Source organism: Artibeus jamaicensis, unplaced genomic scaffold, assembly GCF_021234435.1.
Source record: "Artibeus jamaicensis isolate MK-2021 breed Jamaican fruit bat unplaced genomic scaffold, CSHL_Jam_final scaffold_1964, whole genome shotgun sequence".
In the NCBI taxonomy this organism is placed as follows: Eukaryota; Metazoa; Chordata; class Mammalia; order Chiroptera; family Phyllostomidae; genus Artibeus; species Artibeus jamaicensis.
In genome coordinates this window covers 1,756,095-1,770,197 of record NW_026522030.1, presented here as the reverse complement: position 1 = coordinate 1,770,197, position 14,103 = coordinate 1,756,095, and the positions used below count along the sequence as shown (strand labels likewise).

Here is a 14,103-nt window from a genome sequence, read left to right as displayed (position 1 = left end):
CACTGATTATATATGTAGAGCCAAAACAGGTACTCTTACACCCAGTAATCTCTCCTTCTCATGCCAGTCCTACAAGGCACACGCCACTGCCCCTACCTCAGTAACAGAGGCCCAGCACTGTCAACTGGCTCACTTGTCATCAGACTGTACGTGATTAAAGAGGGACTTCAAATGACATTCTTCCCACTGCTTTGCACAATCCACTGCAGATTCCGATTAACACCAACAAACCAACCACCAAGAAGGAAAACAAGAACTGAATCCAAGGGCAGACGGCTAGAGGCAGGACCACAGAAGCTCGTTCAACACAGACCAGCGATGGTCGTCCTCCCTGAACAGTTCCAAAGGGATGGAAGTCGTGGAACTGTCACACAAATGATAACAAAGCTTCTTTAACAATCCGAGCTCCAAGAATTCAAATTCGTGCATTCTTACTTCACAAAAACTCTTTCCCTATTAAATTTCCTTTAAATGCCCTTTGGAAAACCTCTTCAGAGTTTTCTACCTTTCCCCCACGCCACCCTGCTCTCTGAATCCCATCCCCATAGTTAGATGCCTCCAAGCATTCAGCCCAAGTAGACAAGGTCAGAAGTAAAGGCCAAATACACTGACCAAGTCATTCTTCCCCACTGGGCAGAAGCAAGATGTGTTTGCTACAGAGCGAGCCAGAAAGGTCAGAGTTCAAAGGCCAGTGCCAGCTGAGTGGCATGGGCAAAGGCGACTTCTCTGAAGCTGTCTCCTTGTCTGTGAAAGTGACAGCCTCTAGTTCACACGGCTGCTGTGAAGGCTGCTGTGAAGAGTGCCCGACACACGAGTTCCGTCTCAGTGGGTGCAGGGAAGAAGCTAAAAGCTGTGTGTGTACCACCACAAGTAGAGAATCTGAAAAACGATCAAAGTAACTACTAAATTTCCATGGCAGAAGATACTCCATCCAACCTGACGGCGAGTTTACAACCTGCGCCCAGACCCTACCACGTGCAGCAGGCGGGGCGGGCTCAAATGTCTTGCCCCAGGTCACACTGTTCATGAAGAGCAGAGTCACGACTCAGATCCGTGTCCCACACCATGCCCTTCCCAGCAGAAACAGCACGGCACCTGTATCCGCTGGACTGAAGGCAGCTGTTTAAAGTCTGTTTAAAAAGCACAGATACACACGCACACGCGTGCTAGTCAAACTGTTCAAGTTACTGCATGTGAGTCCACAATTAGCTCAAAATTGCAATTATAAAAAAGAGATTGAACACATCTATTTTTACTGCCATAGAAAAAATACTAGATAGAAAAAAAAAAGATAGAACAAAGTACATACTATAATCCTATTTAATTATTCAAAGGTTTTATGTGTCTATGTAGAAATATGCATTCAAAGAGTCAAGGTGTTAATAGTGAACATCTTTAGATGTGAGATTATCAATGACTTTCATCAACCCTTTCCACTCTCTTAATTATTGCATAAATTTCCTACAATGAGCACTTGTACAATACTTTTATAGCCAGGCAGGGAGGGGAGGAGGAATAATGCTATTTCCAGGACTTGAACATGTATTTTTTAATTGGCTACAGCCAGCCTGCAGGGTAACCTTTACCGAGTCACACACGTGACTGGCTCTCACGTCACTGCACTGTGACAATGGCTCCAGGAGTCTGAGCGTGACTTGATGCTGCGTCAGTGTCAGACTTGAGCCCAGCCCTGTGAGCTTCGTCTATGCTACTCGCACTGCAAATCACATGACACCCCCAAAAGGTCCTGACAAGTGAGAGAAGATGCATTTTCGAATGTACCTACAATGAAATGACCAATGTAAGAATCCTGTGTGTTTTGACTCGCACACACTCAGAGAAGTGGAAAGAACACAGACTGGAGTCAGGCTTCTGTTCAAGTCCTGACGACCCATCAAACGGGCCAACCCGCTGCCTTCACAGGTAAGAATTAAAGGGGCATTCTCAGAACAGCCAACCAGGCATGAAGAGCCTGACCTCCACGTGGTGGGACTCAAGACCCCCCCAGCACTGTGCCTGACCTCAGAAATCATTCTGAAGGTCGGGCAGGACTGCGGGTACTCATCTCAGAAATGTACGTGTAAATCTGATAGCATTTAAGTGTATAACACTACTCACTTTCTTTCAAGGCCCAACATAAGTAAAATATCAGAATGCTTATAAGGACATCTGGTCTCTCTGCTTGTGAATTGCCAATGTATCTTTTTTCTCAAACGAATGGTTTTCCTAAAAACAGCCGTTAAAGCTTGCCATTTTCTAAGTTGGGGGGAAAAAAAACCTCAGGGAAGGGTGTAATCTCAGCCCCACTTCATCAACCACTGCCAAAATGGCGGGGACGGCAGGTCTGAGGTTCCAAAAGCAGAGATTTGTTTATGCTTCTAGTGCACCAGGATTTAAACTGAATTTTGTCCATTCCTCTTATTGTGAATCAACGCTCTGCAAAAGATAAGGCATGAGAGATGAATCTTAGGAATCAAACAAACTCAAAGCAGATTTAAATTTAACTTCTGCTTGATAACTAAAAACACAGGTGAAGGCATGGAAGGAAGAGCTTATGTAGTACAGACTTCTTCAGGTAACAGAGCTTTACTCATTAAGTTACTAGTAACAGGTGCCCACTGTCCAGGGAAACTAGACACATGAGAAGTGTTAAAATAACACAGAACTACAATTAGCAAGAGAAAAGGAAGACGGACAGGATGACCAGCAGGGGCCCTTGCAGTACAACCCTGGGGGAGAGAAGAAAAGGCAGGTCACATCAGCAAGGCCCGGAACAGGAAGCCGGGGAAGCAGCGGGACGAAGAAGCCAAGGCAGGGGGGCTGTGGGGGGACGGCGGAAAACACAGGCTTGGGAGCGAGACTGGCTCCGGGTCAGACTCTATCGCTCACCACTTTTGTGGCCCCGAGTGAGCTCCCTGAACGTCTGAACCCGGTGCAAGGACACCACCAGCAACCACGTCATGGAGCGGCTGCGCACATTCGCTGAGCTGATCTGTGGGCGGCACTTAGCACAGGGTTTGGCACACAGAGTGTACTTAATAAATGCCAACTACTGATAGCAATCGCTACTTTTAAATCCTGGCCCTGCCGCTTGCTAGTCGTGTGACAGCGAATGAAATAAGCGGCCTATCTTCACTGAGCTTCAAAAACCCCACAGACACAAGGGGGATAAATATCTTCCCCAAAGGACTGTACCAGTGAAGATAATCCACACATTCTGCAATCTCCTACCTGCACAAAGTGAACTCCCAACTTGAGGGGGAGTTGTCATCATTATCAATATCACTACTGTCATCATATTGACGAGGGGGCTGGAGAAGCACCCAAAACTGGCAGAGAATTTCCTTTACCTAGAAAGAGAGAGCTCTACCACTAAAGACAGCTGACTTTCCTCGGTTCCTTTCAGCTGCGACGTCCTGACCTCACCAGGAGTAAGGACCAAAAAGACACCACTTCGGCCCAAGTGAAAACTTACCTGGAATTTCTGGGTCTGTGTTTCCTGGTGGGCTTCTTGGGCTTTAGCAAAGGCAGCACTGAGCTCTTCAATTTCGGAGTTTAGTTCTTCGACCTGAGTAAAAATAAGGACTAGCAGCCAAGTACACAACTGGGCTCCTATCTCTGGGTGGCCCAAATGCTTTAACTGCTGAACTCCACTTATACTCAAGGTCTTTGTCTTCAGGCACAAAAAAAACTCTTTCATGAAAGAGACTCCCTCAACTGTAAAATGAAGATGCCACCACTCACCCCACCACAGTGCTGTTGGGTTAAAGGAGGTAATGTGCAGAGGGACTAAAACAATGCCTGGCTCGTACTGTAACTATCACTATTATTGTTGTCCATACAGATGACCCACCCAACAGCCTGGCCTGGCTATTCCCATGTACCCCAGTGAGCCACCAACTACCATGGCCACACCCTGGACTTTGCTGGCACCCAGATCTGCTCCAGCAGGTATTGAAGGTCACTGACTTCCACTGGGCCCTGAACTCCCAACACCATACAAATTATAGCTACTACTACCATGAAGCAGCTCTCTGCTGCATCGGACAGCCTGTCTGAATTAGGTGGCTCTCACCTTGGCTGCTGGCCTGCTGCTCCCATTCTCTCCCCACTTTGACCCCACTATCTGGGCAGAGACCTCACTAAAATGCAAACGTGATCACACCTGTCCTGCCAAGAGTCTTCAGGGGAGCGCCGCCCAAGCAGTGAAACACGAACAGTCCCACCACCTCCAGGTGGCCCTGTGCAACCTCTCCCGCATCTTCTCTCACTTCACCCAAGTTCTGCACTTGATACTCTGACCAACCAAACTGCTTCTGGTTCCATAAAAACATACCGGGCTCACAATCCACTGAACACAACTCACTGACCAATGTTCTCCCCTCGGATGAAACGGCCTCCTTTTCCCTGTCTCCCTTCCCAGCCAATCCTACTCATCCTTTAAGACCCAGCTCAGACACCTTTCCCTCAAAGTACCACCCGCCCCCTTCCCAAATACACACCCTAAGCTGGATTAGGTCCCCTTCACTCCACCTCCACAGCCCCCTGCACATCCCTCTGTCACAACCTTTCTTTCCCTGCCTGTCTTCCCCATCAGGCTTGTGAGCACAGTCAGGCTTTCTTCTCTGTGCCAAGCACGGTCACTGAGACAGAACAGAGTGCTAAACCATTGACAAGAAAACAGCACGGGATCATTCGGCCACCACCTTGGGTCCCGCAGACAGCAACCCATGTAACTATCTGACTACCGTGGCCTTACTCCCCAAAACTCCTTTATCTCAATGTTCTGCTCTCTTTCAAAAGATCAGACCGGCACTGTCCAATACAGTAGCCAACAGCCCCTGTGGCTGCTGAGCACCTAACCCTGGTTAATCTGACTTGAGACGTGCTGTACGGATATCTGGGCTTCAGATTTAAAAAATGTCAAATACTTCACTACTACATTCTATTGATCAGATGTTGAAATGATACTATTTGCCATATATAGTAAAATTGATTTCACTTGCTTCTTTTTACTTTTTTTTGATACGGCTTTAAAAAAATTAAAATTTTACCTGTAACTCACATATTTGTGTTGTGATTTACATGCCAAAAGAATTTCTAATTGACCAAAGGACCCCTGCTCCTCTTTCTACAGTCATTTCAGCTCTCCCATACACTTTTTACATAGAGCTCAAAGTCCAGGGCAGAACAGGTCAGTCCGGAGGATGACAAGAAAGAAACCCACTCGGGTGTGTTGGACGTACCTCTTTTTCCTTCGACTTTAATGCCAAGGCTAGGCCCTGAATGGCTTTATCCCTCTTTAAACTATTTTTCTTCTCTGTAGCAATTTCTCTTTCCTTCTCTCTCAGGTCCTCCTGAAGTGCCTAAATTAGATTAGAAAAAGATCCACTAAGGTGATGTGTTCCAACCGAAATGCACTGTAAATATATCTTTAAGAGCACACTCAAATGCAGTTATTCTATCTTATTCCTGTCAGCCTGTGATTAATGCTTCCAAGTCGGGCTGAACACAGTAGCGTCGGCTCCAAGTTGCTGTGCTACTGCTCACGGCAACCGGGCTGGGTGAAAGGAAGGGATCGGATCAGCTAAGACGATGACAGCTACTCCTACAGGAAGGACAGCAATGCCTTCTGGAATTTGAATACAGTCACATCAGAGTCTTTGAAACCGTACCAGGTTATTTGGGGGAAATAACAGATCATTAATTTCATTCCTTAATGCTACAAAAGCTAGCACAGAATTCGGTCTGATGGAGACAGAACATATACACTTATAGCATGAGTTCCCTTCTAAAGATAATCACTGCTGCCTCCCTCCCAGCCTGTCGTGAGGATCAAAGGAGATCACAGACGTGCAAGTACTTTCTAAGCTGGCAGGTGCTATACAAATGCCAGCTGCTGGGACGGAGGGGCCACGGAACAATGGCTGTGCACTCAACTACAAGTCCAAGTCCCTACTGTATCACCTCCCAGCTACGTGACTTTGGAGAAGGAACCTCACTGAGGCTCTGAGCCTCACATGCCACATCTGCAAGATGGGAATGACTGCTTCACAGAGTTGTTACAAAGACTGAGAAACCCTCTTCACAGTACCTAAAGCTTGGCTGGTAGACAGTAGCATTCAATGAGTGACAGCTAATGTCACACAGAATTATCTCCTGCACTCGGAATAAGGCAAGAGCCTAGGACGAATCTTCAACACATTTTTTAAAATTGCATCAACATACCTGGATCCTCTCTTCAAAGCGATTTCTCTCTGCCTGGTACTCCATTTGTGCAGCCTATGAAAAGGCATTAATTGGTGACCAAAAGAGACCCACAACCCAACAGCTCCCCCAGGACAACCTCATTTACTTGCTGCTCCCCTGCCATGGAGCTCATGAAAGCAAGTGTCCCATCCAAGTGAAGAAAAATGTGCAGATGAGCAACCCACCCTCACGGACCACCAGCCCCACACATAGTAAAGCCAGGAGCTAGTGGATGATGAAAAAAGACAGGGCCAAGGAAGTGAGACAGAGAGTCAAAAGGGGCAGGGGACGGAGGCTGATGACAGCCAAAGACTAACTGGTGAGGCTAAAGAATTCACTGCTGTGTCCGGGACAAAGGAGACCCTGTGACACAAGGAAATCGAGACTTTGCACGAGCATCCAGAACATCTCCTAAGGAGAACACAGCACACACAGCAGCTGCCGTGGTCCAACAAGAACGGGGAGGTCTGGACCAGGCCTACCTGCACTTCCAGGTCCTGCCCACCCTCTTCAAAAGAGCTCGTCCTGGAGGCCGCCTAGGGCGCAGAGAGGTCCAGGAGGCTTTGGGGTGGGTACTAGTAACCCACCTCTTGGAGCCTAGGAAAATATAACAACTTCTCTGAGCTGAGACTGTTTCTAAACTCAGTGAGGGACCATGACCTCTACCCTGCAGCGTAGCCTGGATTCAGTGAGGCTGCGCGCTGACTCCCTCTGGGAGCTGCAGCCCCAAACAGGTTAGTGCCCTGCCCCCACTGCCTCTAAGTCACAAACCAAGTTGGCCTTACACCAGCCTCTAGCCAGAAAAGGGAAAGCAGGTAGGTACCACGATGTTACCCTAAGAAAACCCACAGGTGAAAATAAAGTCCCTGGGCCACAACCAAACAACACACAGTAAAACAGAGGTGCGCAGGTATGGAGTGATTTTTTAACCAGCTGTAGCAACACAAGCCTGGAAGGGAGAGGAGATGCCAGGCCCCCGGCAGAGGAAGCTTCTGCCCACTCCCCAGCTAACGGGGGTGAGCCGTGGGCACTGAAGGAGCATCCCGTTTCCCTCGGTCTGGTCTGCTCACTGAAGCCCCCACTGCGTGTCCTGCTGCCTCACCTGGGTTTCTCTCTTCTTTTCTTCCCGCAGAGCAGCAGAAAGTCCCTGGAGCTCTGCCGATGACACGTCCTCATCAGGAGACACCATCTGAGATCTCTCCTCTCTAAGGCACTGAATTAAAGCTTCTTTGCTCTTCAAAGACAGCTTCAGCTCCTCAATCAGTCTAAAAGAGAGCAAAATTTAAATATTAATTCTAAGCTGCTCTCTTAGCTCAGTGGAGCAGGAGGATGTTGGAAATGGGGCCAGACATCTTCAAAGTAGACATGTCCAATGACTGACCACGAACGAAACTGCATTTTGTAATTCAGGGATCAAGGGCCGGAATTCATGTGACGTTAACTGTGCCCTCACCTCCAGCCTGGCTCAGGTCCACTCAACCTCTGGCCAGCTGCCAGGCTACGGTCTGGCTGAGTTGCAGCCCCACTCAGATGACCAACAGCCCCCACTGACGGCAGTGGATCACTGACTGTTTTGGCCAAGAAGTCTTCTCTCCAAAAGAAACCTGGCACTGCACATAAACAAACATGACCAATAAAGCAAAACTATTCTGGTAAATGTGTGGAGGGGGGAAGGGAGGACGTCTGTCTAAGGCTTCTCAGGTCAAAGGTTAAAATACACTGTCTTCCAAAATAACAGCCAAACTCCTCAACGAGACGGTCAAGCCCAAGCTCTCAGGGCCCACGTCAGAGAGGCCCCAGTGCATCCTCTCCAGAGACCGGGCGGGGCTGGGCCGCCACACCTGCATTCGCACGACTCCCCGCGCCAGGAACACCCTTCACGACTCTGCTCCTACCCCCACCTGACAAACGCCCACAGTCCTGCCAGGCCTAGTCAGGCACTATTCTCATTATTCTCAAAGATTCCTCAGGGAATCTTTGCCAACAGACACCCCCAGACCCCCTCAGGTAGAGCTGAACACGTCCTTCCCGAGGCCACCAAATCACCTCTGTCCGCCGCTCCCTGACAATGGCCAAATTATTTAAGCTTTCTCAGGCTGCATTTCCTCAGCTATGAAATGGGGGTAACTTGCTTATGTGGAATGGAGATAAGCTATTTAAAACGGCCCTACACAGCTCCAGGCATATGGCAGAACTCAACAAATGACAGTTGCTATAATTATTACTTTTCTTTTTAGCACTCGATGATTAGCATTTTGTCAAAGGACCCTAAGAAGAGTGTTTCCAGCTAAGCCTACAAAGCAACTTACTCTGGTAGAAAAGAGGACAGGCTCCCGGGGTGAAGGTGGGGAGAGAGCGCTGAAAGCAGTTACAGCACGTGGCAGTGCACTGGGGCACTGTCTGAACATGTGTGTCTCCTGACAGTGCTGGCGTTAGGAGGTGGGGGCCTCTGGGAGAAGATGAGGTCGTGAGGGCGGAGCTCCCACAGCTGAGAGTGGCATTTTATCAGTGAAGCTCCGGACAGACCCCTGCCCCTTCCACCAGGTGGCGACACAACAAGAAACAGGACCTGAAACAAGGCCCTCACCTGACCATGCTGGCACCCTGATCTTGGACTTGCAGCGTTCCGAATAATTTCTGTAAGAAATAAATTTCTATTGTTCACAAATGACCCAGTGTGTGGAGTTTTGCTATGGCTCCAAATGGACCAAGACAACTGGCTACAGAGGGAACTGGCGGCACCAGTACAATGCCCCCGAAACTAGGAAAGAGGAGTAAGAGTGCCCTCTAGGGGCTCAACTCTGAAATCGTCATATAGTCAACTGGAGAGGTAGAAGTCATCAAACTAAACGAAAATGGATGTGTTATGTGTGTGCAACTCACACCTCAATGAAACTGATTTTTTAGTTAACTTAAAGCAAGTCCTACGAGGGGTGGAGACGAGTGGGGCAGGTCTGTGGGGCTGCAGCCAAACAGGAGCACCAGGCACTCCAGCAAGACCATGGCCCAGTCCTCCCAAACCTCCCAGGTTTTCAAGAGCATCTGGAAATCAAGACTTTTAAACAAAATTAGATTTTTTTAAATATTAGCAACTAGTTCAACTCCAAAAAATCATATAAAACGTATCTGTTGGCCAAACTTGACCTGCTGGACCCCTCACTGTCAGTTGCCTTAAAGATACAAACAAGCTTTAAGGTCTGATCAAAGGGAAACAAGCCACTACCACACACGGCCCTTCCAATAGGTGGGGGGTGGGGCCGGAAACACATCCTGTGAGGGCCCTACCCAAAGCCCGGTCACACTGTGTGGCAGATGTGAACCCACTTCGCCAGGGCATGGCCAAGGACCCTTATTCCAATTCCGTGCTTAGCCCCCACCTTCTGACATTGCTTTAGCTTCCCAGACAGGCCTGCCTTCAGGGAGGAAACACAGCGCCCCTCGTCCCAGAGGAGTTCCACCAGAGAGGGCCACACCCTGAGCCAGCAGAGGCCCACAGTGGGCATCTGGCGGCTGCTTCGCTCTCTGGGATGTGGCTGGGCACACCTATCCTGCCCCCCACCCCCGGTCAGACACATCTGCAGTTCTGACAAATCGGTTTCTGTGCCTATCCAGACCCATGGGAAACCCCAGGAAGACAAAGCCTTTAGCAAGGCCCTGACCAGACTACCCACACCCACGGAGACCCCACCACTTGGACCAGCAAGTACTCAGTAAGCACTAACCCTTCCCAAATCCTCTTTCCAAGAAGGAAGAACCCAGGTTTCTGTACTCTCCTCAATAACCTTGAAATGAGCCAGGCTCCACACCCTTGCACATGCTGCTCCCTCGCTCCCTCGCTCCCTCTCGAGGAGAGGTTTCTTCACCAACTCTCAGCACGCCTCCCCCGACAAGCTGTCCCTGCAGAGCGGGCCACTCCCTTACATTTGTCACAGCACAGAACCCTGAACTTACCTCCGGGACCAATCTATTCTTACATCTGTCCCCCCACACACTTGGGAACTCCTTATTAGGAAGACAGTGCTCATCGCTGCATTCCTGGCACCCAGCACAGCTGTGCTCAGTAGTTGTCTCGTGGATGAATCCTCAGCTTCTCTAACTCAGGCCTTAATCCACAGGCCCAATCTCAACTCCCCTGGTGGGTGCCCACAATTCCTCAACCCAACATGTCCCAACTGAAAGCTCATCTTCCCACTCCCTCTACCCAAAAACTCAGCAAACTGCACTACCATCCCACCATGGCTCACTGGGGTGAGGGGTAACTCTGCAGCCTGTTCCCTCAGCCACAGATCCAATCAGCCACCAAGCCCTTCAAGCCAGTGTGTGCTTCTACCTTCTACCATACATCTCTCTCTTATCCTGTAGTTGTCACCTCAATCCTGTCACCATCAAGATTAAGGGGAAAAGGGACATGAAGATTGTTTTTCCCTTTTTCCTTTGGCCACCAGGAAGCTTTCAGCCAAAACTGAACGCTAAATTGAGTATCTGAATGGGAAGTTCCAGCGTGAATTTCTATCTACTACCTCTGTCTCTGTCCTCATACCCCTAGTTTTCTTACCATGGGGACAGGGAGGGGGGCACAGGGAAGGGGAAAGTAGGGACGATGCTTCCCCATGCTGCCAGACAAATGCCTGCCAGGTGTCACACAGACAGAGCCAGACCTGTCTTTCTCCTCCAGGACCAGAGCCACGTCCACGTTCCCCTCGTGCACCTTCTTCATCTCCGAAAGCTTGTTTTCCAAGCTTAGCCGCAGAGCCTTCTCCGTCTCTGTCCCTGCAAAGGCCTTTTTCAGTTCTGCTTGGGCAGCTTTCACATCCTAGAGTTAAATTAAATGCATGTGATGCAATTTTTCAATACAATTGGGAACACTTTGAAAGGAAATTGGATTAAAATATAAATATTTATGACTTTTTCTCTGGCACATCTCCCCTCCCTCAATTGTACTACAACGGGGAGAATCGGCAATAAATACATCTGCCAGCCATCCTTCCTTCTCGTACGGTGAAGAGTAATAGGCATTTCCAATGGAAAAGACTCAACTCTATAAGAACCGTTTTGGTTTTGAAAAATCAGATCGATATTTACAGCTCGATGAGAACAAGGAGAAATGTGCCTCTCAATACCTAAACATACATAAATTTCAAAGATTTACCATAATCTGCACACAAATTCATCCCACACCCCACCGCCCCCTCACCAGTGTTTTTTACGATAATGACTACACGATCCGGAAGTACATTTCCTGTATCTCCGAAGTGATTCAGGTGGTGGGAAACTGCGTTCCTCCAGAGCGCTCGGAGAAAGCAACAAGGAAACTAGTCCCGCAGGCAGGGTCCTGTTAGGGAAAGAGGCCCTGGTGCTCGGGCAAGTGACCGGGGAGTAGCCGGGCAGCTCCGACTATTCATGCCACCTGCCTCTGATTACACTACAAGCCTAAAAGTGAAATCCTACTGTTCAAAACCCAGCTCCCACTGACTTGCTGTGTGACCTTGAGTAGTCACTTAACCTCTCTGAGCCCCAGCTTCCCAACCTATACAACAGGGATAACCATCATCATGTCAGAGAATTGTTGTGAGACCTGTCAAATGCCTGCCGCATCACAGGAAACTCAGACAAACGTGGCTCCTGCCCACCCTTTCCCTCCAGTGCCTCCCCCAACACTGTCTCCCCAAGAGGCCTGTCTGTCAATCTTAGTGATACCTGGGGAAAATCCCGTCCCAATTTGCTGAGACCAAACAACAACCCTCTTATTTACTGAGAGCCGACTCCATGCCAGGCTCTATTTATAACACTACCTTTGATCCTCACTCGCCCTCAAAAGTGACAGACTGCCCCAGTTTAGAATGCAGGCTCTGCAGCCAGACCTCCGGCATTTTCTGCCTGTGTCACCTTGAACAAGTGACTCAGCCACTCTGTGCCAACGCCCGTCACATTTTTCCTGTTGTTGTTAGAGGGCGATTAAAGCATTTACGTCCTAGGTTTGTTGAGGGATTACCTACGTCGGTGTGTGCAAGGCTGAGAAGGGTGCCTCCCCCGTGATGAGCCCCTGACAAGTTGCCAGTTGCACTGCCGTCACATTACAGTGACTGCAGCAAAGCAGGCGGCACCAGCTCATGCTACAGAGGGAGAGGCAGAGGCTCAGGGAAGGTGAACGCTTTATCCGAGGTGACGAGGCTAGTGAGGGACTGAGCAGGGATTCAGGTGTTGGCTGTGCAGGCACCTGAAAACGCTGGGAAGCACTTGCTGGGAAAAATAAGATGAGTGAACAAGGTCAGGTTAAGTGTCTGAAAAGTCTCGCGATCATCTTAACTAAAACTCCAAGCTTGGATTCGGAGACCCTTGTTGGGCTCAGAGCGGTCCCACCCAGCTCTACCACTTAGGACCACGCCTGGTTTCTCACCCTCTCCAAGCCCCTTTCCTCATCCACATGATCAACCTGATGTCTCCATACCCCGCTGAAGCGGACCCAAGGGCGACCCGAACATCTTGACTAGAAAAGACCATTGTAATAAGCTGCACAACACAGCCCTTAAATGTATCCGCTCTTTGTATCAGAAGTGCTTTTCGCTATTTCTCCTCATATCTGCTGAGAAGGATCAGGGTTGCAGAGAGAGAAAGTGAGATGAAACAACAGACTCCAAAGACCAAGGATGCAGTAACTGGTTTACTCAACATTAGCTTTAAGTGGAGGACAACACCTAGGAGCCAGGCCTTCTTAACATGTGACTCCCATCAGTCAGAGGAGCAACCAACTGAGAACCAGAGGGAGGAGGCGCTACACACAGTGCCTCCCCTGAGAAGGGCATCAGTCAATGCTGGTGGCATGGAGGGATGGAGGCTGGACGCTGGGGACAGCATGCATGGACACACAATGGCCAGAGGTCAGAAAGTCTGGTCCCAGCATTAGCTAATGATGGGTGAGTCACTTTCCTTCTCCGGGCCTCAGTTTCCACTTCGGTGAAAGACCGGCATTGAACTAGGGAACAGGAAGAGAGGTGCAGCAAGAGGGAGGGGTTTAGAATCAGCGGTCAGACATCTAAATGCAGACTAAACTGGGACTGGTTAGCACTTCTCTCCGTGCCTGTGTCCTCACCTACGGGAATGAGAAAATGATGGCCAGTGTGCAGGGTGTACGAGTATAAATTCTCTACGTCGAGCGCGCGGAATGGGGCTGGAACCACGGAGATGCTCAGTGAAGACGGCTGTGGTGTCTGCGAAATTCTGACAGTTATGGGGGAAAACACAATTCTGCCCACTCCGTTATCGTAAGAAACCATTCTCCTCGGGGTTTCCAGACTTGCCTCTTCTAGAAGGAGTATCCTTTTGGTTAGGAGATCCTCAACCTGCTTCACCTTCTTCTGAGCATCCTCCTTCACCCGCCGAACTTCAGATCCGCCCCCTTCAGCGAGGCTCTCAACTGCTTTGCTGCAAAAGGCAAATAAGGGCGACAGTCAGGTAGTGATCAGACACCCCAATAAACAAGGAACATTCCCCAAGGCCTGTTTATTTTCATTAATATTTGTAACTCAAAAAACACTGATAATATGATATATAAGTGTATCAAATGAACAGGCTGTGCACCTTAAACTTACACAATGTTATCTGTCCATGATGTGTTAATAAAAACACATGTTATTTAGCCCTGGCCGGGTAGCTCAGTCGGTTACAGCATCATCCCCAAACCCCAAGGTCGTGGGTTCAATCCCTGTTCAGGGTGCACACAAAAAGCATCCAGTGACCCTGGCCGGTGAGGCTCAGTTGGTTGGAGTGTGGTCCCACGGCCGAAGGGCTGCAGATTTGACTCTGCGTCAGGGCACAGACCTAGGCTGCGGGTTGGACTGCCAGCCGGGGCGTGGA

General features: G+C 49.2%; 1 protein-coding gene and 1 long non-coding RNA gene across 4 annotated transcripts in view; both read right to left on the bottom strand.

The window, feature by feature from the left end:
• CDK5RAP2 (CDK5 regulatory subunit associated protein 2) overlaps positions 1-14,103 on the bottom strand; it is a 163,880-nt gene that overhangs the window by 117,014 nt on the left and 32,763 nt on the right. For 2 of the 3 annotated variants that reach the window (XM_037127451.2, XM_053656145.1), the window contains 6 exons: positions 13,548-13,671; positions 10,908-11,062; positions 7,352-7,514; positions 6,229-6,282; positions 5,247-5,366; positions 3,476-3,568 (listed from right to left, as the gene is read on the bottom strand). In XM_037127451.2, the coding sequence (XP_036983346.2) occupies positions 3,476-3,568; positions 5,247-5,366; positions 6,229-6,282; positions 7,352-7,514; positions 10,908-11,062; positions 13,548-13,671 (709 nt within the window). The remainder of the gene's footprint in view (positions 1-3,475; positions 3,569-5,246; positions 5,367-6,228; positions 6,283-7,351; positions 7,515-10,907; positions 11,063-13,547; positions 13,672-14,103) is intronic. The other variant, XM_053656144.1, reaches the window with a different exon arrangement.
• LOC128626009 (uncharacterized) lies at positions 12,940-13,541 on the bottom strand. Its single transcript, XR_008389894.1, has 2 exons — positions 13,340-13,541; positions 12,940-13,222 (listed from the first exon to the last, which is right to left on the bottom strand). It is a non-coding gene; the product is annotated as an uncharacterized LOC128626009 (long non-coding RNA).